This window comes from Phyllobates terribilis, unplaced genomic scaffold, assembly GCF_046119375.1.
Source record: "Phyllobates terribilis strain yellow unplaced genomic scaffold, ASM4611937v1 Scaffold_3__8_contigs__length_932513732, whole genome shotgun sequence".
NCBI classification, from domain to species: domain Eukaryota; kingdom Metazoa; phylum Chordata; class Amphibia; order Anura; family Dendrobatidae; genus Phyllobates; species Phyllobates terribilis.
In genome coordinates this window covers 499,686,438-499,711,055 of record NW_027362763.1, presented here as the reverse complement: position 1 = coordinate 499,711,055, position 24,618 = coordinate 499,686,438, and the positions used below count along the sequence as shown (strand labels likewise).

The 24,618-nt window shown below is 43.5% G+C and overlaps 1 protein-coding gene across 1 annotated transcript; it reads left to right on the top strand.

The window, feature by feature from the left end:
- Nucleotides 1–1,056: 1,056 nt before the first annotated feature.
- SERINC1 (serine incorporator 1) lies at nucleotides 1,057–20,119 on the top strand. Its single transcript, XM_073675949.1, has 10 exons — nucleotides 1,057–1,215; nucleotides 3,617–3,778; nucleotides 3,885–4,078; nucleotides 7,475–7,554; nucleotides 9,210–9,347; nucleotides 9,923–10,092; nucleotides 11,505–11,595; nucleotides 13,998–14,139; nucleotides 14,698–14,925; nucleotides 18,768–20,119. The coding sequence occupies exons 1-10, from the start codon at nucleotides 1,177–1,179 to the stop codon at nucleotides 18,904–18,906; spliced, it is 1,383 nt and encodes a 460-aa protein (XP_073532050.1). The 5' UTR covers nucleotides 1,057–1,176; the 3' UTR covers nucleotides 18,907–20,119.
- The last annotated feature ends 4,499 nt before the right edge of the window (nucleotides 20,120–24,618 follow it).

The window sequence follows — 24,618 nt, the reverse complement described above, 5'->3', positions numbered from 1 at the left end:
TGTGGCTGGAGTGTGTCAGCAGTTCCTGCAAAATGAAGGCATTGAAGCTATGGACTGGCCCGCCTGTTCCCCAGACCTGAATCTGATTGAGCACATCTGGGACATCATGTCTCGCTCCATCCACCACGGACTGTCCAGGAGTTGGCAGATGCTTTAGTCCAGGTCTGGGAGGAGATCCCACAGTAGACCATCCGCAACCTCATCAGGAGCATGCCCAGGCATTGTAGGGAGGTCATACAGGCACGTGGGGGCCACACACAATACTGAGCCTCAGTTTGACTTGTTTTAAGGACATTACATCAAAGTTGGATCAGCCTGTATTTGATTTCCATTGAAGATTTTTGTGTGATTTTGTTGTCGGCACATTCAACTCTGTACAGAACAAAGTATTCAATGAGAATATTTCATTCATTCAGATCTAGGATGTGGTATTTGAGTGTTCCCTTTATTTTTTTGAGCAGTGTATATTTCTCTGCGGTATCTGTGCATCATGAATCGTGGTATGTGTTAAAGGGGCCCACTGAGACTCTTTCGCCCAGGGCCCAGAAAAACCTGGAGCCGGCCCTGATCTAGACTGTGTGCAGTGTCTGCAGTTTATATCATGAGCAGTATGAACCTGTGCAGCGTGTGTGACTGGAGTGTGCATACTGGTGTGCAGTGTGTATAATGTGTTCAGTGGAGTGTATACAATGTGCAGTGTGTGTGTATAAGGTGTGCAGTGTCTGTGTGGAGTGCATACAGTATATAGTGTGAGTCTGGAGTGTATATATCCTACTGTACTTCTGTTGCTCTGCTGCACAATATGGATGTACATGTAGGAAAGTCAGCGCTAAATCCTTAGAGATGTAAAATAACAGTTATTTACGTTATGTTCCCATGTTGTACGGAAAAGTGACGTCACCCAGCATCGCTGTGGCGTAGAAAACCATAACAACAATAACACGTGACAGTATACTGCACACAAGAGGGCCTGCTCTCTCCACTCTTACTGTCTCTTCTGTAGGTGTCACTACAGGATTCTAATGGCAGACTTGTCTCCAGTAAAATGGTGGTCATCGTGCAGTAGGGACGTCTCAGTGGGTGGAATCTAGCGGCGGAAGTGACGTACAGCGGCTTGTCTTGGCTGTAAACAAGGAGTGGAGGATCCATTTTCTGTTCTACGACATCGAGGCCAATATGGGGGGAGTACTCGGCCTGTGCTCCGCTGCCAGCTGGGTAATTACCGGGGTCTGCAGTCTGGGTGACAGGGCGTGTGTGGTGCTGCTGCTGACACATTCGCCATGGACGTGTGCCAGTGACATGGCTGCTGTTTGTGAGACCAGGGGAGGCATTTATTGGGGTCTCATCCAGGTGTACGATTGGGGGTCCAACAGTTCAGCCCTCCACCGATCAGGAGACCTTAGTGACTGATCTGGGCCTGGGATCATAGAACATTCAGATATAAATAAATGGGGGGATGGTGACAGCAAAGTAAGGGTTAAATGTCTAATATTAACATACAGATGATGGGACTCTGTCAGCAGGTCTTTGCTGCCCTGCTTGAGAGCAGCATGATGTAGGTGCAGAGACCCTGATTCCAGCAATGTCAGTCTGAATGCTGAGCTGCTTATTACTGTGTATACCTGTACTCCAAGAACTGTGAAAGGGTTAATATGTACCATTGTCTGCTCGGCCCTCGAGACCCACGCAGGCTTCTTATACTTCCCATCAGGGCTGTGGAGTCGGTAAGCCAAACCTCTGACTCCCTCATACATGGCTCATGTTTAAGTGATAAATTTACTGCAGCACAGATTAATCTCAGCCAAAAGTCTAGACCCTTAGATCAGGAATAGGACAGACATTTATAGGACATTTCATAACTTTCCCAAATTCTTATGAAAAATATTCCCCACAAACTGTATTGAACTACTGTACCTAATTTATTATATATTTTAGGAGTCGGTCCATTTTATACCGACTCCACCAAAATGGGCTCCGACTCCAACTCCACAGCCCTGGTTCCCATGAATACATTCCCTCCGCTCCCAGCTGCACTCAGCTTAAAGGGGGATTCCTCCTCTCCTGACCTCCACATCAGGAGGTGGGCTGGCTTCTGACGTCCGTCTACTGGAGCATGTGAGTGATCAGCTGGGGTCTCAGCTGTGACGGCACCACAAGTGGGGCACAAATAATCCTTTGTTTTTGCTCTTATTGGTGGGGAGTCTCGACACCCAGACACTTGTGATTAAAAAATTCTGACATGTCAACATTTTTTTTTTATTATTTAAATTCTATGTTCCAGACATAAAGCGGTTATCACCTGAATGTCCTTTCAGCCTGTAAAGGTTGTGCATGCAGACACTGCCACTCGTATGGAAATCGCTCAGCGGGTATCTTACAGGGGCCGATTGGTTGGAATAGTCACTGTGTGCGATACTCGCTGGGTATCAGACAGGTGTGGTGGGACTGCTCCTCATGCACTAGTGTGTTATGGCTTGGGAATATGCACGGAATACAATTATTACATATAAAGCATCTAGGAGAATCTGGCAGTAACATTTGCCCTAGGCTAGCAGGATAGGGCAGTGTCAAACATTTTCATGGACACCATTTTCGCTGCTATCTTGTGCCCCACTGCGCAGAAATTTGTATTTTATTCATGTGCAAATTATACTTACAAATGCACTGGCGGCCGTGTGTGGGTGCGCAGCACTGGCAGCCGTGTGTGGGTGCGCTATCAGTCTTTGGCGTCCTCTTCACTTCTCCCCACTGGCACCACCCTCCACAGACTCCTCTTCTGCAAGCTGTCACCTCTGCTCTCCACTGTCAATTAAGCAGCATAAGGCAGCACTGCATTTGTGAGTAATTATTTATTTTACTCACACAGCACCATCATATTCCTCAGCTCTTTACCGACATCATTATTACTGTCCCCATCGGGACTTACAATCATTCTTCTCCTTTTGGAGTGAGAGGAAACCCACGCTAACCCAACATACAAACTTCTCGCCGATGTTGTCTTTGGAGTTGAACCCAGGACTCCAGCTCTGCAAAGCAACAGTGCTAACCACTGAGCCACGTGCTGCTCGTTATAGATGAATGAGACACAAATGGGGTTCTGAATAGTGATGAAATGGGTATCCACAGATGGAAATATTTGCACTGCCCTCTCCTGCACTACCTCCACCTAGGGCAAATGTTACTGACAGATTCCCTTTAGTACTGTTCCACAGGATAGGAGATAAATGAATGGTTGGGGAGACCACTGATTACTAGAGTGGGGGTCCCGAGCTCTCTGTCCCCCCTCTCTGCAATTGGGATTGAATGGAGCAGTATGATCGCATACTCATTCTATACTCCTTATTGTCTATGGGCGCTGTATTCTGTGATCTTCATTGAATCACATGGCAGGATACAACCCCACCGCAGCCAGTAGCTCTGGACCCCCATTCTCCCCAGCAATCATACATGTGTCACTTGTCTTCTGGGTAGGTGATATGTCATGTGTTGGAGACACCTTTAGGCTCTTTTAATGTTAATCCCAATTTTCTGAATAGTATCCAATGACTTAATTGGTTTATTCTGGTGTTCGTAAGTGGAGGTCTCAGATAAATGCTCCTGGGTGCTTATCTTTCAGCTTCCCTGCCTATGTGGCAGTGCGCCATGTCTCCTGTGTCGCTGCTGCCCGAGTGGGAACAACTCCACCGTTACTCGCCTCATCTACGCCTTCTTTTTACTTCTTGGGGTTGGAGTTGCTTGTGTGATGTTAATGCCAGGAATGGAGGAGCATCTAAAAAAGGTCAGAAAATCGCTAAATCTCATATTCTAACAGTAAGGAAGCAACCCGTGTATACTCTATCACGTCTATATGTTCTTTTATAACATTGTGGCCTCTTATCTTCCAGATTCCTGGCTTCTGTGAGGGAGGAATGGGCTCTTCAATTCCAGGAGTCAGTGCACATGTGAACTGTGACGTGCTGGTTGGGTACAAAGCGGTGTATCGCGTTTGCTTTGGAATGGCCATGTTTTTCCTTCTCTTTTCCCTTCTTATGATTAAAGTGAAGAGTAGTCAGGATCCGCGTGCTGCTGTGCATAATGGGTGAGGTTTATCTGTTTTGCTAACGATTAATAGATTTCTAACATGTGAAGATGTTTCTGGGAAAGCTGGATGACAACCAGTATGCTGCTATTACATCCTCCATATTGGTTATCATATAGCTTTCCTTGTATCCTAAATGGCGAATTTATTTAATCATGCATTATAGCATCTTCTTTCTTTAAAGGGAGTCTGTCAGCCCAAACTGGCAGTGTAAACTAAGCACATAGCCTATATGGGATATAGACGGTATAAAAACCTGTAATTAGTGTTCTGATCGCTGCCTCTGTGCTGCAGAAACTGAACATTAATCTGAGTTAAAGGGGATATCCGGGGCTTTAAGAAAAAAAAAAAGTGCCTAAGCAGGTAGTTGCTAACAGAGGGAACTACCTGTCTGTTGTACCTGGCGATGGTCATTGACCGCTCCTGTCGGAAAGTCAGCTGCTCCTTGTCACCAGACTAGCGGCTTCTCCTCCTGTTGACAGGGCAGGACTCCTGGCATCATGCTGAATGACAGCCGGCTTCCTGCAATTAGGCAGCTGAGAGCCGGCTGTCAATCAGCATGATGCCAGTAGTCCTACCCTGTCAATAGGAAGACAAATTGCCTCTCTGTTGATGTGACGTCAGCGGAAGTCTGAGACCGCTCTGTGCTGGTGGAGAACAGCGCCGGGTACAACAGGCAGGTAGGTGGAAGCTACCTGCCTGTTAGTGCTTAGGCCCTTTTTTTTTTTTATATTTCCGGATGTCTCCTTTAAGGGCGAACCCCTGGCATGGCCAAAAAAATCAGTGCACCATTCCTCCTACTGGTTTTGCGTGCCTCCGCCTCCCTCACTGGTGACTGACAGCACTGGCTAGCCTGATCTTTCTCTGCAGACAGTACTTGACCTTGTTTCTTGAACTTATCAGATTTCTTAAACTGTTAAAATCCATACCGCTCAAAAGAAGACGAGCATTCAGCTCACTGAGGTGCCATATTACCGCTGACTATGTCTACAGAGAGGGGAGAAAGTGGAGGGAGGACATACAAACTGTGCTGCTTTCTTCCAAGTGTCTTATCTCCTCCCAGAGCTGGATTCACAGCTGTTTGTCGCTTAGTACACACAAAAAATTAATCAAAAAGTCACTGGCCCAAAAATTATACCAATTGGAATTACAGTTCATCCCACCAAAAACAACCATTATGCGCCCCCGTCTCTCAAAAATAAAAAAAGTTACGCTTCTTAGAATATGGTGACAGTTTTTGTTCTTTTCTAAAGTTTTTTTTATGTGCAAACGCAGTAAAGCATAAATAAAAGAATGTAACTTTGGTATCTTATTAATCTTACTGGCCCACAGAATGAGGCTACATTCACATATTCCTGTTAAATGTCTGGGGATTTTTTTCTTGGTCAGCTTACGGACCCACAAGAGTTTCATGGATCTGTACACAGATGAAAATCACAGATCTGAGTGCGAAATCTGTGAGACTCAGAGCATGTTGTATTCTGATCCTTATTTTTGGACGACAAAAAAACAAGTTTTATGGTTGTGACGAAGTCTGGCCCAAAATAGCCAACCTTCTTTTTATAAATAATTAAAGGGAACCTGTCAATGTGAAAATGGATTATAATCTGCAGGCACCATTAAAAATCAAAATCCCAGAAAGATCAGAGTCTTACAGGGAATCTTTCACCCCCTGGGAGATATCAGACCTCTACTATGGGCACACAGGTTATAGAAATGTAAATCTATACTTACCTGCATGGACCATAGCAGAGGTTTGATTGCAGAGAAATGTGTTTTTATCAACTCGGTTTTGCTCAGGCTTGGCGCCCGGGGGATGCCAAGAAATCCCCACCTATCTTAGTAATTCCCGAAATCCCCACCTATGTGCTAATTTATCATATCCCCCCCCCCCCCCCTCCCCTGCACGACACAGGGCCGTGTGACGTGCATTGTTCTCCCTGACTTCCCGGGCATGCGCAAAGCACCGCTCACATAGAGCACACTTTGCTTCCTCCCATCCCCGTCTGTCTGTGCACTGCGCCGCAAGGTTCTATTGCTCAGGCACCGGGAAGTCTTGAGTATTCTCCCAAAAGTCTTGGAGATCATCAAGATGTTTTCTGGCAAAACTGAGACAAGCCTTTAAGTTCTCTTTGCTCAGCAGTGGTTTTTGTCTTGGAACTCTGCCATGCATGCCATTTTGGCCCAGTCTCTTTCTTCTGGTGGAGTCATGAACACTTGACCTTAACTGAGACAAGTGAGGCCTGCAGTTCTTTGGATGTTGTTGTGGGATCTTTTGTGACCTCTTGGATGAGTCGTCGCTGTGCTCTTGGGGTAATTTTAGTCAGCCGGCCACTCGTGGGAAGGTTCACCACTGTTCCATATTTTCGCCATTTGTGGATAATGGCTCTCACTGTGGTTTGCTGGAGTCCAAAAGTTTTAGAAGTTGTTTATAACCTTTTCCAGACTGATAGATCTCAATTACTTTGTTTCTGAATTTCTTTGGATCACAACATGATGTCTAGCTTTTGAGGATCTTTTGGTCTACTTCACTTTGTCAGGCAGGAACGGCGCCAGCACGGGGGGGTGAGTATAAGCTTTTTTATTTTATTTTTTATTTTATCGGGGCCGAGCGTGGGGTATGAGAAGGAGTTGTCCAAGTAGTGAACAATTTCTTTAATGTTAAGTGCAATGTGTCATTAAAATCCATTGAGCACCACTGCAATACATACAGGCACCCCAAAGTTATTGCTGCATAAAGTAACACATGCCAGATATGTACTGTATGTTCCAGAATAAAAGCAGATTTTTGGTCTTTAAAGTTCTGATGAGTTTAGAAAGATAAAATATAGACCTGAGTGTTAATTCTGGACACTTGATGTGTTACACTTTTATTTTAAGGAGGTGCAGTGTATATAGTTTTCTGTTTCTTAGCTACTGAAATAATGTTTTTTGCATTTTGGCAATCTGACAGGTGTTTGCTTTCACAAAATATATAGCGATGGGGGTTAAATATAAATTAGTTTGCAATTTTAGGGGTTTTTTTCTTTCTTTTTTTGTACATATCAAAAGTGCAAAAATTGTTTTGACTACCAAACACACAAAATATTGAAACCCATGGCAGAGAAAGAGTTAAATGGGGGTGTTGGCGAGATTGATACATCACGCTTCTCATCATTTCATTCAGAATCTACCAGAATGACAGACAGTTGAGTTCAGCGTCGGTCTCATGGTGGCAGGAGACATACAAAAGCGCTGCAATATGTTAGTAGGGTTTTCTGAATTTAGGGACAGTAATGTTTAACCTCTGGTTTGCAGCTTCATGTCCTACTCATACAAGTTCATGATTTCTCAGTTATTTCCAGATCAGTCACTATTCCTTACATATGGATGATTAATGGGACTTTCTCTCTGCAGCTTTTGGTTCTTCAAGTTTGTAGCAGCCGTTGGGATTACAGTTGGTGCGTTTTTCATCCCAGAAGGACCTTTTACCACAGGTAAGGAGTGGCGTAACTGGGCTGTGGTGCAAGATTTGGACCGGGCACGAACACACTGCTCAAAAACAAAAAGAAAAACATAAAGGGAACACTTAAACAACACAATGTAAATCCAAGTCAATCACACTTCTGTGAAATCTACCTGTCCAGTTATGAAGCAACACTGAATGTGAATCAATTTCTCCTGCTGTTATGCAAGTGGAACAGACAACTGGTAGAAATGATAGGCAATTAGCAAGATACCCCCTATAAAGGAGCGGTTCTGCAGGTGGTGACCACAGCCCATTTCTCTGTTCTCATCCTTATTGGTTGTTGTTTTGGTCACTTTTGCATTTTGTCATTGCTCTCACCCCTAGAGGTACAGTAACATGAAGTGGTGTCTACAACCCACAGAAGTTGCTCAGGTAGTGCAGCTCTTCCAGGATGGCACATCAATAAGAGCTGTGGCAAGATGATGTGCTGACAGACACAGCTAAATGTCAAGAGCATGCAGTAGATTCTGTACCAGGAGACGTGGAGGGGGCCTTCCCGTTCCACAGACCTGAATCCAATCGAGAACATCTGGGACATCATGTCTTGTTCCATCCACCAACGTCACGTTGCACCACAGACTGTCCAGGAGTTGACTAATGCTTTAATCCAGGTCTGGTAGGAGATCTCTCAGGAAAACATCCGCCGCCTCATCAGGAGCATGCCCAGTTGTAGTAGGGAGGTCATACAGGCATGCGGAGGCAACACTCACTACTGAGCATCATCTCCTTGTCTTGAGGCATTTCCACTGAAGTTAGATCAGCCTGTAATTTGATGTTACACTTTGTTTTTGAGTATCATTCTAAATCCAGACCTCCATGGATATTAATTTTTGATTTACATTGATCATTTTTATGGTTTATTGTTCTCAACGCATTCCACTATGTAATGAGTAAAGATTTGCAACTGGAATATCTCCAACCAGGTATATATGTGCCTTTTCCTGCCTGGTATATGTCCACCATTCTGAGACTGTTGTTTAATGCATAGAAGAAAAAAACAATTATACTCCCCTCCCACGCTTTACAGCATCCCATTCTGAAGCCGGCAGCTGACTTCAGTGTGCAAGCGTCAAGAGACCATTACGTCACTGCCATGCGCCCCCCCCAGTCATGTGCACGTCTTACACTTCAGCTGAATGTGCGTTCGAGGGCGCACATGCAGTTGAAGTTTGTGGTGGCCTCGGCGGGCCCCCTCCCACAAGGACGGGTTCGCGACTTCTGCGACCGCGCTCGTTACGCCCTTGCCGGGAAGCCTCTCCTTTTCATGAGGACATTTCATGTAGTAATTCAATGCAAATGAAGAACCAATGGCAAACTAAAGGAATAAATAAAGGTGAAGGGCATAATGTCCACCTGACAGAAGCACACGTTCTCCATGTTGTAACACCGCATATGGCCGCTGCTGCTGTGGGACTGAGACGGTCAGTGATGATCAGTGCCGTGTACATTACCAAATCTGATCTGTGCTCCCTGACATCATTGGAAGGTGATCCGTAGTGTAAAGTTTGGAAGTTCTTCCAGTTATTTGGTCAGGGCTGTGATGGACATTGTGCTTCTGCTGCTCTAGTTTTGGACATGTTGGTGACATCAGTAGTTATGATGACTTATTTTTTTCTTTTTCAGTGTGGTTCTATGTTGGCATGGGTGGTGCATTCTGCTTCATACTCATCCAGCTTGTTTTGCTGATTGACTTTGCTCATTCTTGGAATGAATCCTGGGTTGAAAAGATGGAAGAAGGAAACTCGCGGTGCTGGTACGCAGGTGAGCCACACTTCTCCAGTTTTGTGTAGTAAAGGGTACAAGCCCATACATTTAAAGGTTTTCTACCTTTAGGGACATTTTCTTAACCTAAGTGAATGTAATTGGGGCTTAAGATGCACCTTTTACCTTCTATATCATCTGTTTTCCACTGTTTAGTGCTAGCTAAAGAATGAGTTAACTGAGAATCCGTCAGTCCGCTAAGATGGTCTGTAAGAGTTTGTAAGTCTTTTATCTGTCTTTATCTGGGCTCCTCTCAGCTGATTTATGGCTACATCAAAGTTGAATGTGCAGGAACATGAAGTCTGTAAAAGCAAAACTGTGCAACATTTTTAATGAAACCCAATTGCAAAAATGATTTTTAGCCATAAATGAATGCATTTAATTAAAAAAAAGGTTCCCAAAGGTGAAGCATGGTCTTTTTAGACACGAGTAAATTTCGGGATCACAGTGTAAGTTATACAGAGATAATAGCTTCATTATAGTATTAGGATAATACAGTGAATATATTTATCATGATCTGTGTAAAAAAGCTCCTCACTTTAACTTGTCTAATCCATATTCCTTTGTTTCCATAGCTCTGTTGTCAGCCACTGGTATTAACTATGCCCTGTCACTGGTGGCAATAGTGCTGTTCTATGTCTACTACACTCATCCCGATGGCTGCGCTGAAAATAAAGCTTTCATCAGTGTGAATTTACTCCTGTGCGTCGGAGCTTCTATAATGTCTGTTCTACCTAAAATCCAGGTATGGCCATATGGGATAGTAGTGGCATCTCATGTTGTGTGTCTATATAGTATTAAAGGGAATCTGACAGCTGATTCATGATGCCTGAACTAACAGCAGCATGAATCAGAAACTGGCTCCATCATTTCAGCCAGGTATGTCTGAAACACTTTCACTACCATCCTTCTTAAATAGGACTATCCATAAGTGGATCTTTCACTTGTTTTATTTGTAAAAAGCAGAGGAAATTCACCTAAATGTCCACATTCATCAGCTAATAGAATTCTAGTTCTGCTATAAGATGCTAAATCGCCAATCTTTGGTAGTACTATTACCTACTAACTACTTGCCCTGTGAACTTTCCACATTTTTTTCACGTTACACCCACAAATTTAAATGGATTTTATGTGATATGCCAGCAGAAGGAAATGATGCATGGTTTTCTATATGTTATAAAAATATAAATCTGAAAACATGCATTTATATTCAGTCCCTCTTAGTCAATACTATGTAGGACCACCTTTCTCTGCAATTATTGCTGAAAGTTTTTGGGGGTATGTCTCTACCAGCTTTGCACATCTAGAGGCTGAAATTTAGAGCGACTGTGAACAGCAATTTTCAAGTCTTGCCACAGATTCACAATGGGATTTAGGTCTGGACTTTGGGACATTCACACACATGAATAGGCTATCATCTAAACCCGTGGTGAGGAACCTCAGGCCCGTGGGCTGTTTATGGGCCTTGATGACCTTTTATCCATACCCCGGGCAGATTCCTATGGAATTTCTTGGGCCAGCCGCTGTATCTTGATGGCCAACGACCCGTTAATTTCCTCTTGCTCTGTGAGCATTCGCACACAGTGTTCACTAATGAGTTCTGAGGCGCATGCAATGAAAGATTAAGTCCTGACACCAGTTCCAGTGTCAGGACGTACTTTGTGGGCAGAGTTAGCGAGCAATTTGTATGGCTCCTGAAGGACGGTATAAATATCTAAATGGCCCTTGGCAGAAAAAAAGATTCCCTAACCCTGATCTAAACCATTCTATTCTAGCTCTGGCAGTATGTTTAGGGTTGTTGTCCTGCTGGAAGGTGAAGTTACACCAGGTCTCAAGTCTTTTTCAGCCTCTAACAGGTTTTCCTCCAGGATTGCCCTTAATTTAGCTCCTTTTAACTTTCTATCAACTCTCACCCGCTTCCCTATCCCTGCTGATGAAAAGCATCCCCACAGCATGATGCTTCCACCACCATATCTGACGATGGGCATGGTGTTTTCAGGGTGATGTACAGTGGTAGTTTTCCGCCGCACATAGCATTTTGCATTGAGTTCCAGTTTGGTATCATCTGACTAGAGCACCTTCTTCCACATGCTAAATGATACAGATGAGTTAAATATTTTTGGAAACTTACCAATATCTCTGATTTTTCTTTTATAGGAATCACAACCCAGATCTGGTTTGCTGCAATCTTCTGTGATAACCATTTACACCATGTATCTCACTTGGTCAGCCATGACCAATGAGCCCGGTATGTACATTACATGGCACTCTGGGCAATTAAAGGAATATCAAACATAGAAAATGCTCCACAAATAAATATCCAAGCACTTTATTCCTTTATCTCCTCCATTCATTTGATCCAATTGTATTTTTATTAAGGTCTCGTTCAAACAGCTGTATTATAACTCACAGACATGACTGGTTCCCTGTGCATCTCTTGTGTTTGTCCACATTAGCTGCCTGTTATTGAAATGCACTAAGTTGGGCCGTAATTTGGACCAGACTAGTGCTTGCTATGATTTTGGTGTGTACATGCACTCTGGTTATTATTCAATCCGCGTGTTGTGCATTAACATACAGACAGCACACTGAAAATATGAGCCCTAAAACTTAGAAATATGTAAAGAAATCATCTTTGTGTCTCAGGAGATCAGCCATGTCCTGCTCACTGTCTCCTGGCTGTAAGATAATTGGTTGCAGTTAAAACCTCCATTGGTTATGTTTGGGGTTGGCCAAAAGGTGGCTACGGGTAGGGTTTTAGACACAGGATGGCGCTAGTGAGCTAGTTATCCTTTGTTCTCTACAGGATAAAATGCAGCATACTAAAGGCCCCCATACACATTAGACTAACATCTGCCGAACCTGCTGATCTCAACGGATTTAGCCAACAGTCCAATGTATGTGAATTCCATAATGATCAGCACTCTACTGTAGCTGTGGTGCTCTGGGGGGTAAATGGTGCACAATCTGGGAGGTCCTGAAACTCATGGGAAGTTCGGGATGGGTTGAAACTTTCAGTTGGATCAGTGTGATGTGGAAGGTGTAACCTTATATCTTTATTACAAGTGTCAGGACTTCTCTGATTTTACAATGTATATGATGGCTCCTGACTTCCCAATAAGTTGACGTCAATGGAGATAATGATCTGGCTTGTCCGATTTTGAAATACCGATCCTGGTGTTCTCCCTTAATAAAGAACACGGGAGGTCTCGGCGGAGTGAGTTCTTCTGTGTATGGGAGAGTTAGTTTCCGCATGAATGATCTGACTAAGAATTGTTCGGTTGACGGCTATCTAAAATGTATGGGGGCGGGGGGTTAACAAGTAGTGAGGAAAATGTATTTGTTTGAAGAAATTACTCATTTTTAGGCTTGTTTTTCTTTAAAGGGAACCTGTTACGTCCTAGTTACTATCATCACTGCCCCCATTGGTTTGTTAGTGATGCAATGTGCAACACTAACAAGCTTTTTTTCATGAAAATCGGTGGTAGTATAATGATTATATGAAGTTTTCTATACACTTTGTCCTACCTGCTCGTCTTCAGTCATAGAGGTGTGGTTCTCAGATTCAGTCATGGGCGATCGCTGCGCTCCCGGCAAGCTATGTTTGAGGGGCGCATGCGTATTTGCACACGTCGGGTCCCTGGTCCGGCGCGTGCGCAGTGAGTCTGTGTGATTACCAGCTTCAGTGCGCACGCGCTGTGGCTCCTGACGCGTGCGCGGTCAATGTATCTTGCGGTCACCGCTGTAGTGTCACTGCTCGTCGCGAGCCACAGGTCACAGCGCGTGCGCACTGAAGCTGGTAATCACACAGCCTCACTGCGCACGCGCCGGACCAGCGGCCCGACGTGTGCAAATACGCATGCGCCCCACAAACCTAGCGCTTGCCAGGAGCAGTATTCACATGTCATGGGCGGCACCAGCACTGACTGACTGTGAGAATCACACCCCTATGACTGAATACAAGCAGGTAGGACAAAGTATATAAAACGTTATAAAATCATTATGATACCACCAATTTTCATGAAAAAAGCTTGTTAGTGATGCATGTTGCATCACTAACAAACCAATGGGGGCATTGTACATAGCAACTAGGACGTGACAGGTCCCTTTAAAATAAAATCTATCAATGGGTTTTTACCACCTAATCTCAAAGCAGTATAATGTAGAGAGAGAGAGACTTATTTCAGTGAAGTGTCACTTACTGGGCTGTTTGTTGTAGTTTTGATATAATCACTGGTTTTATCGGCAGGAGATTATCACCATAGGACTAGTAAACCTGCTGCCAGGCAGTCCTCTATGGCACATGAGCTGTGTTCAAAGCTGCCCCCACCACTGATTTGGCAGATTTCTGCCTATGCACAGTATACACAGCTTCCAATCCGTGGTGGGGGCAGGGTTATGCAGAGCTCAGCATTCTGAGATCTGGTAGATCAGCAGCCGATATAACAGTAATTTTATCAAAACTGCAGCAAGCAGTCCAGTAAGTTTTATATTGCTGGAATCAGGCTCTTTCCCCCTACATCATGCTGCTCTCAGATGGGGCAGCAAAAACCAATAGACAGATTTTTTTTTTTTTTAATTTGGTCTAATAAAGACTTCCCAGCAAACCCACATGATAAAAAATGTCTGTATTTCTGCTTTGATTTGTAGATCGGAAATGTAATCCCAGCTTGCTCCGCATCATCGGCTACAATTCCACTACCTCTCCAGGTCAGGTTCAGGTAGTGCAGTGGTGGGACGCGCAAGGAATTGTTGGACTTGTTCTCTTCTTGCTCTGCGTCTTGTACTCCAGGTATGTAGAGCAGGGGCGCACAACTCTTTTTGGTCCTAGTGCCACGTTGTCAAATTGAACAAAGTGCAATTAAACACCACAAGGCGCTTGTTGCTTTTTAGAACCCCCACCTATCAGGAGAATACAGGTCCTCTTCTCCTATGCACAATCCAGAAAGGAAGAGACCATGGATTCCACTTTCTCCATTGTAGCTTATGTGACGCTGAGTGTTTCGCTTCTCCCATGAACTACAGTGATTATGGCAGCACTCATGCATGGCCACGTCTTTACTTGATCTCTTCCTTCCTAGATGATGACATGGCTGCGCAGTGCATCAATAATAGTTACCCATCCCTACGGTGCTACCTGACACTTCTCTAATCCCTGGCATGGGAGATACTGTAGATATGAGCAGTCACCGGACACGGTCAGGCATGTCTTTAAGCATATAATTGAGGGCCACAGGTTGTGCCTTCTGGTATAGAGGAATATCTTCTTTACTTACATTTTTTCATTACTCTGTATCCTTAGTTCTTGCACAGGCTTTTAACAACATTTATTATGGCTTCTGTTCTACAGCATCCGGACATCAACTAACAGCCAGGTAAACAAGCTGACGCTGACCAGTGATGAGTCCACTCTGATAGAAGATGGGAGCAGAAGCGATGGCTCCCTGGGCGAGTCTGATGATGTGCACCGTGCTGTAGACAATGAGCGGGATGGGGTCACTTACAGCTACTCCTTTTTTCACTTCATGCTTTTCCTGGCATCTCTTTACATCATGATGACCCTTACCAATTGGTACAGGTGCGTTTTATCATATTTCTAAAATGACCTTCATTTAGAAGACCATGCTACTGCATAGCGTTATACACACGATAGTGGGAGAAATCACATTCAGTCTGAGGAAAGCAGGGATATGCCACCGTCTCTCTGATGAAGGGTAACATAGTCCTTTTGGGTCTCCATAACACTGTACTATTGGCCTTGTAATGTCTTTCCACAAGTCCTGGCATTTCTATAGTTCACGTGCTGCCTTATGAGAAATGAGCCTTTGTGCATCAGAACATGGTATACTGCAACATGTGATAGCTTCCAAATACTTTACTAGAGGATTTTCTAATAATGGGCATTACAAGCACGGAGCCTTGTACAGGTGCATCTCACAAAATTAGAATATCATCAAAAAGTTAATTTATTTCAGTTCTTCATTACAAAAAGTGAAACTCATATATAGAGTCATTACAAACAGAGTGATCAATTTCAAGTGTTTATTTCTGTTAATGTTGATGACTATGGCTTACAGCCAATGAAAACAGAATAGTCATTATCTCAGTAAATTAGAATAATTATCAAAAAACACCTGCAAAGGCTTCCTAAGCTTTTAAAAAGGTCCCTTAGTCAGTAGGCTCCACAATCATGGGGAAGAGTGCTGACTTGACAGATGTCCAGAAGGCGGTCATTGACACACTCCACAAGGTCCCAGAGTTCCAATTTTCATTTGGAAATCAAGGTCCCAGAGTCTGGAGGAAGAGTGGAGAGGCACACAATCCAAGCTGCTTGAGGTCTAGTGTGAAGTTTCCACAATCAGTGATGGTTTGGGGAGCCATGTCATCTGCTAGTGTAGGTCCACTGTGTTTTATCAAGACCAAAGTCAGCGCAGCCGTCTAACAGGAAATTTTAGAGCACTTCATGCTTCCCTCTGCCGACAAGCTTTTTGGAGATGGAAATTTCATTCTCCAGCAGAACTTGGCACCTGTCCACACTGCCAAAAGTACCAATACCTGGTATAAAAAGAGTATCACTGTGCTTGATTGGCGAGCAAACTTGACTGACCTTAACCCCATAGAGAATCTATGGGATATTGTCAAGAGGAAGATGAGACACCAGACCCAACAATGCAGACGAGCTGAAGGTGTTATCAAAGCAACCTGGGCTTCCATAACACCTCAGCAGTGCCACAGGCTGATCGCCTCCATGCCACGCCGCATTAATGCAGTAATTGATGCAAAAGGAGCCCGACCAAGTATTGAGGGCATTTACTGAACATACATTTCAATAGGTCAACATGTTGGATTTTAAAAACATTTTTCAAACTGTTATAAAGTATTCTAATTTACTGAGATAATGACTTTTGTGTTTTCATAGGCTGTAAGCCATAATCATCAACATTAACAGAAATAAACACTTGAAATAGATCACTATGTCTGTAATGACTCTATATAACATATTAGGTTCATTTTTTGTATTGAAGAACTGAAATAAATCAACTTTTTGATGATATTCTAATTTAGTGAGATGCACCTGTATATTAGCCCTGCACACCAGGTAACAGGTACTATCACCAGTCTAAGCTAATCAGCTTTGCTGCTGATAATGAATGCACATACTTATCTACGAAAGTTGGAAAATTTGTTGCAAATGTTATTTGCTCAAAATCTTTGCGACTTTTTATCTTTTTGAGCCAGCCTGGTATTGTTCTAAAACATGCATGGGGCTTTATTTTGGGAGTGTAGCCTTCAGGTTTTATCCAGTGTATTGCTTGCGTCGTCTTGCACTACAATAGCATAATGCTATAAATGATAGATGATGTGTGGAAACCTTTGATCACAGACAAATGAACACGTTTGTGTCTTTTTTTTTTATAAATATGATTTCCTTGCATGTAGCATGTCTGCCCCCGCAGCTGGGCTCCTTGTTAGTTCTGGCTCCAGTTATTCCTGTCTTCTGAATACAAAACCAATTTCAGATTTTGATTTAATTAGAATTGAGTTTAGATTTATTCATATGAATACAGAAGGAGCTGGAGACTGAGCCATCAGGAAGCTCGGCTGCTGGGATTGACGCCGAGTGACACAGAGCAGCTTGCCGTGTATTTTATTTCATGTAACTTCTGCAGGCCATCGCATTTTTAATATCCTATTAGAAACTTGCGGCACGTCAGTGTATTACCTGGACGTCCATGATTTCAGTGAGGACCTTGTAACACTTTGTTTTCTCTGCTGGTATTTGAATACTTACAGCCCCCATACACACTGGGTGAAAGATGGCCGAACCCACTCATGGTGGCTTGACCTCCCAACGCTTCAACGACAGATGTAGTCAGTGGAGAAAAGGATTGGGAGGTTGGAGTTTCAACCCTTGATCCTTTTTGTTATTTTTATAGGGAGATCAGCCGTGCCTTTTATCCTCTACCCCTTTTGAAAACACATGAATGCTCAGATGAGCTGAACACCCATGTGTATGGGGGAGTTGGGAGACATAACTGCCATCTGAAAGTTTGCATAGCAGACCATCTTGTGTGTGACCTGCTTTACTGATTGGCTGTAATCTGTTGGGAGAACCAATCAGTTCTGGTCCCAGCAGATGGACACCATAGCTTATCATAGGACCCTACACCAATGTTAAAGCGAACCTGTCATAACGATTTTGCTAAGTAAACTACATACACTGTCAGGTGGATGCTGTTACACTGATTAAAATGATACCTTGGTTGATGAAATCCGTCCTGTGATTGTTGTTTAATATTTGAATGTAGTTTGGAGATAATGATATGCCCGTGCTCCGACCTGTGGGGGGGGGGGGTCTTTTCTTGGTGCTCTGTTCTCATATACATCCTTAAGGGCTTGAATGACAGATCACGGATCCTTCAGTGACCTGCCTCCTATTTTAAATATTGCGCTTGCACAGTTCATATTGTGGTTTTTCAAAAAATAATGTTTAGCTCCAGCGAAATGGCGCTGGCGCAGTAGCATCTATCGCGTGCCGATAGATGCTACTGTGCATGCGACGAGGCCATTTTGGTGGAGCTAGAAAAAAATTGTTTGCTCCAACAAAATGGCGCCTGCTACTGCAAGCGATGGATGCTACTGCGCTGGGCACCGGCTCCATTTTGCTGGAGTTAAAACATTTTTTTAACAGGCCACAATATGAATTGCGCAAACGCAGTATTTAAAATGGGATTCTTCAGTGACTTAAAGCCACAATGATGAAGATAATGCCAGAGCACCAAAGAAAGAAAGCCCTGCCCGCAGGCCGCCCGAAGCACGAGCATGTTATTATCCCCAAACTGCAAATAAAGATTACACAACAACCGCAGGACGGATTTAATCAATCCAGGTATCCTTTTAACCCGACACTGCATGTAAATCCTGATGACAGGTTCACTTTAATAACCTTAGGGTCCGCACACATTGACCGACCAGCAGCAAAATATGACCGCCAATTGATAAACTTTTACCAATCAGAGGTCGTTTGAATGCCTGTTCTCACAGGCAGTCCAAATGAAACAATGCCCACTATAATAGATCACTCAGTGCATATAGGCTGCCATTATTCCCAGTAGTGCTGCTTGCATTGGATGATGCACCTCCTCTAACAATTATCTTATGTGCTGCACAAAAGATCATTTCACCTAACGAACAAGTATTTTGCTCATTGATCAGGTGTTCGGTATCCTGTTTACACTACAAGATAATCATAAAACGAGTGTTTCTACCAATGCTCATTCACGATTATCTTGCAGTGTGAACGCCCCTTAGGTCTGAAAGTCCGGTTTGTTGCTGTACATATTTCATACTGTATAAAGTTATTTTATGTATCTGATGGAGAACCATCTACTGACTTTCTTCTCGTTCTTTTGTTCCCAGCCCTGACTCTTCCTACGAGACTATGACGAGCAAATGGCCCTCTGTCTGGGTGAAGATCTCATCGAGCTGGGTGTGCATTGTTCTGTATGTTTGGACACTGGTTGCCCCATTGGTGCTGACCAATCGTGACTTTGACTAGTGAAGTGAATTCAGTATTGTATGCAGTATGCCACCACGTGCCAGGAGCACTAGACTTGTATAGTAACATTTGCCAGTTTTGCATGTTGTCTTCCCATTACCTTTGCATGATGCCGCAGTTTGCCCCTTAAGATTAGTCATTTAAAGCTACACTCCATAGAACCGGCATCGCCCATTCCCATTTTCTCTGCGGTATGTTTTAGTGTAATTGTGTGAAATATTGCTTCTGAAGTGATCTATATTTAATAAGAAAATGCACACTTGTAAAATAATCATTTGGCACATAAGGCAGTAGTAGTAGACAATGGAGGAGACATCCCTGTGCAAGCAGATAGGAAATTTCACTAGCAGTGGGAAAATAACGTGACGTTTAAAGGGAAGTTGTCAGATGTGGCAACCTTGAATCAGTATATAGGGCCTAGACAGACATTTCTGAACACCTATGTATAGCCGTGGCAATAAAGCATATATGAACAACTCTTGTGCTGCAGGCAATGACGTTGGAAGCATCTGCCAGCAATTCCTTAAGCAGGCAAGTGCCCTTTTACATCTAGGCATCTTCAATGTTCCCTGCACAAGATGGCCTATAGCCCACAACACTTGAGTCCTAAGAAAGTCAAAATGCTTTATTACTACTATTATACATGGATATGTTCAATAAAGTCTCCCTAACCCGATGTACTGTGCTTTAAAGTGATCAAAACTGATGGCAAGTTAATTATAAAAGGTCGGAGCATTTAGGTCAATGACAAAAAGGTGTATCCTCTTTAATCCATTCATTTCTGAGGAAACTTGCCGTTACCAGTGTTAATGGCTACAGATGTATATTTGCACACAACCTACATTTGGCCTGGACATAGATGGTAGTTCTGTGTTGTATCTACCTGACGTTCCACAGAAGAGAATGGATAACAAGACAGCTTAGTTGGGCATGGATGTCCTGAGAATGAATTGTGTGTGAAGAATGAGCAGCCACTTGTCCGCAGGTCAGTATTGTAAAGTGGGACACCCGCTCTCCGATGCTTTTGTGACAATAGATGTATTGTGTAAGTGTGACAGTTATGTACTTTTTTTTTTCAAGCTTTTTTTTTTTTCTTTGTGTAAATTGAAGCCTAGGTCATATCATTGTGATATTAAAATACAATTCCTTCCGTTTCTTCCTATTTGTGGAATTGTGTGTTGTCTTACTAAATAAAGCAAAGACTTTAATTGCAGCACAGACTTTTTTTTGCTCGATATGAAATAATGTTACTTCACTACTTCTGGAACACTCCCTTTTTAAACATATGGGCGGTCGACACTTTACTTTGTATTGACGTTTTAGAACGTCAGTGCAGAGTAACGGGCTGGCTGGCAAGCATACAGCACTGGCAAATGAGTAGCAGCCACACTTTAAAGGCAAAATGTTGGACAATCAGCTGACAGCCTAATGTCTCCCAACACTCCTCCTACAGTTAATCTCAAGGGAGCGAGAGATCCAGACAACTGGATTTCCAATGGCTGATCCTTTTATTCTCTGTGTGATAGCCAGTGCCAGACTACTTTCGGCAGCTTGTGTCATGAAGAACACAGAAGCATTCAGTTGATCCAAATGTTCTTGTTTTTGGGGAAATCGAGGAAACCATCAGGCTGTTGGCAGAACCAGTTTTCATCTGACAGCTTTCTATGGCGTATGGGGACTTATTCACCTTTGTCTGCCTTTTATACAAGCAACAGAGATAACAAGCTTTAAAGGATATCTGTCAATAGGATCAACCTTCCTAAGCCGGAAGGTGAATAAAATTATACCTTGATATCGCCAATCCAATGTCTTATTCCAGAGAAATACACATTTTTTTTAATATGTAAACTATTAAGATCTATTGGTCGGACATAGATCTCCCAGAGAATCTGCCTTTGGAGCTTATTTTACATGAATAGGGGTGTTACCAGTGTGAGATATGGAAGGACTGACAGTCTGCTCTCCTGATGTACATGTCTCACACTGGTAATGCCCCCTTAAATTTAAAATAAGCTCTGTAGGCAGATTCTCATTGAGATCTGTGTCCAGCCCATAGTTCTTAACAGCTCATTTACATGCAAAGAAAAAAACTTTGATTTCTCTCATAAAGAAAACATTAGATCATAGATATCAACGTATCATTTTATTCAACTCTATGTACTACATGCACATATAGACTGCAGTGGAGAATTGATCCTATTAACAGAATCCCATTAAATGTAGCCTCTTGTTAAGGCTATGTGCCCACGTTGCATTTATGAAGCAGAAAATTTCTGCTGCATAAATGCAAGTCCTCTCCCGGAAAAACGCATGCGGAATTCCGCACGCGTTTATCGCGCATTTTTCGCGCGTTTATCACGCGTTTTCCACATGCGGAATTGCCTTGCGTTTTTTATGCATTGGACAAAGGCAATTCCGCTTGCGGAAACGCAAAATTAAATGACATGCTGCGGATTTTTGAACGCGGCATAAACGCTGCGGAAAAATCCGCAGCATGTGCATAGAACTTGCGGAATCCCATTGGGGACCATGGGGTGCGGGTTACCAAGCGTTTTACAAGCGTTTCCGCTGCGGAAATTCCGCATCAAAAACGCTTGAAAAACGCTACGTGGGCACACAGCCTAAGTCTGACTGAGACCTATTGTGCTCATATTGGGACTGCGTGTGTAAGGCTGTGTGCCCACCATGCATGTTTGGTGAGTATTTGCAGCGCGTAAACGCTCCAGAAACGCATTGCATACCTTATCTCATGACTTCCTATGACATTCTGCAAGTTCTGTGAACATGGTCAGGATTTTTTCTGTGCAGATTTTACTCGCAGAAAAAATACGGACACGACCAATTCTTGTGCATTTCTGCATGCATATTTGCCTATACAATGCACTGGAAAAATGCATGGCAAATATGCATAGAAAAACCGCATGCGTTTTTCTGCCAAGGAGATGCAGAAATGCTCAGGAAAATTTCTGCTTCATTTCTGCATCGTGGGCACATAGCCTAAACCCAAATACTCTATATTGTCAGCTCAAGCATGTAACAAAAGCTATGGATTCAGACCCAAGCTTACTACATAGATAAGGTACCAGAAACAATCCTACAAACATTTTGTGACAGAACTAAGATTACTGCAGACACACCACAACATACTCAAGCTTACTGCGTAGTTACACTTTCAACTTTTTATTTTGGGTTCTAGTCAATTTGGCTCTCTGTGTAAAATATATAAAGAAACAAAGAATGTGATGTTAATGTTTTTAAATCTCAAAGCAATATTTATTTAATACACAACAGAACATATCAAAAAATGAAAGTTGGTCATGTTTCCATTTAGAAATTGATTATATCAACACATCTCAAAAGTTGGGACAGGGTTAAAAAAAAAAGGCTATAATAGTAAGTGGTACTAATTAATGATGAGCGCAAGTGCTCATTACTCAAGTTTTCCTAAGGTGCTTGGGTATGCAGAGAGTATGGTGGGTGCTTGGGTATGCAGAGAGTATGGTGGGTGCTTGGGTATGCAGAGAGTATGGTGGGTGCTTGGGTATGCAGAGAGTATGGTGGGTGCTTGAGTGACACGTTCGAGTCCCTGTAGTTGCATGTTTCATGGCTTAGACCAGGGGTCTCAAACTCGGCTGGGTATATGGGCCGCACATGGAAAAAATTTGAATTTGGGGGGCCGCATTCTTTGTTCAATGTGACATTTTTAGTGATACCATTTTTTTTTGTATACACCTTTTGAACATTTTTTCCGTGTTTATTTTTTTATGGCTTGGGTCGTTATGGATGTGGCGATAATAAACGTGCACTTTTTTGTGTTTACTTTAGTTTACATATAAAACAGCATTTTTAGTGCCCAATATTTTTTCAGGCTTTATTTTTATTTTTTTGATTTTTACAATTTTGTTTCCCCCAATTGGCCACATACAGTAATATTGTCTTACAATTAGCATCATATAGTAATAATGGCAAACATCTTGTAGTAATGTTCCCCATCCAAGTCCCCATCTTGTACTAATGTGCCCCATCCAGGTCCCCATCCTGTGGCTATGTGCCTCATCCAGGTCCCCATCTTGTGGCTATGTGCCCCATCCAGGTCCCCATCTTGTGGCTATGTGCCCCATCCAGGTCCCCATCTTGTGGCTATGTGCCCCATCCAGGTCCCCTCTTGTGGCTATGTGCCCCCTGTGCTGTTCTTCACACACATAAAAAAAAAAAAAGATGATTCTCACCTGTCCTCCGTTCCCTCGGCGGCCTTCCTGCAGATGTGGCCCGCAGGCACCACAGAGTCAGACCCCTTGACGATCCCGACCTGGTCCAGGAGGAGCCGCCGACAGCAGCGCTGCATTGCCGCACAGAGACTGTCTCCCAGCACAGCATTTTCAATGTCAGCCGCCGGCCAATCAGAGGCCAGCAGCTGACATCTGCATATGGCAATGACGTCATACTCGCTGCGCCGACACGCAGATATCAGCTGCTGGCCTCTGATTGGCCGGCGGCTGGCATTGGAAATGCAGTGCTGGGAAACAGTCTCTGTGGGGCAATTCAGCGCTGCTGTCGGCGGCTCCTCCTGGACCAGGTCGGGATCGTCAAGGGGTCTGTGCCTACGGGCCGCATAAAGCAGCCTCAGGGGCCGCATGCGGCCCGCGGGCCGCGTGTTTGAGACCCCTGGCTTAGACAGTATGTACAGTAGTTAAATCACACACCATCACCTTCTATTTATCCAGTCCGATTGTTGACATGCCTGGTGTAGGCACTTTCTATGGTGGACAGGAGTCAGTATGGGCTCTGACCAGTCCATGACCATAGAGTACATAGCCAGCAAGCGGTTATGTAACATCTATTATAACCGCATTATTTTTTTTCAGCACTTTGTGCTACAGTAGCTCGCAATACCTACCATTTTTACAAATTCTTTTGACTTCAGCCATAATAATTTGGCCCATATCAGAATTGCTCATTCTTATTACATCTGCCAAATTTTTCCTTCTCTTGCCACATGGAAATGTTAAGATCAAGATTACCTTCTTGGTAGGCACAGTGCGATTGACAGTTTAGATCAGCAGCGTAGTCATGCTGTCCATTGTTGCAAGCAGAGGGAGCTTTGCCTCTAACATCGGAGTAGCGCAGGGGCATTGATCCTGGCCGAATCCAGCCAGCTACAGAGTTTGCGCTTACAAGCTCGATAGAATGAGTTGGTAAGGGCTGTGCTCCTTGCCTAGAAGATCGGTTACCATTGATAGAGTGCAGGAGACGGCCAATAACCTAGGCGATGAGCAGTAAACTATAGCATTAAAAGTACCATTCTTAAGACTTATGTTGATGCAAAAACACCTTTAACTTTAAAAGCGGTTCTATGGAAAAGGAAAAATATAAAATAGGAAGTGTCAGATTCCTATATACCAAATTACACTCTTTGTTTAGGAAGGCAATCACTGTCATACACTAAGATGTCCTAGAACCACTCCAATGTTTTTTGTTATTGCAGCACTGGAGTAAGTCCCCTGCCCCTATTCTCATACTTACAAGTCACCATCTTTTTATCCCTGCTGCTTTTATCAGTCTCCAGCAGTTTGCGGGTACGAGCCGGAGGTCACTTTCGTTCTGGCTCTCAGACTTGCATTGAGAGCGTGTGACTGTTACTTCCGGTGAATGAGAAGTTGCGGTCACAAGATGGTGTCGCAGTACCAGAGCGGCACCAAGAAGAGCTGAAGA

Bases quoted from the DNA above. Each gene is read 5' to 3' on its own strand.
- SERINC1 (XM_073675949.1), top strand. From the start codon at position 1,177: ATGGGGGGAGTACTCGGCCTGTGCTCCGCTGCCAGCTGG. The intron at 9,348-9,922 runs GTGAGCCACACT...TTGTTTCCATAG, and splicing joins CTCGCGGTGCTGGTACGCAG to CTCTGTTGTCAGCCACTGGT. The intron at 14,140-14,697 runs GTATGTAGAGCA...TCTGTTCTACAG, and splicing joins CTCTGCGTCTTGTACTCCAG to CATCCGGACATCAACTAACA.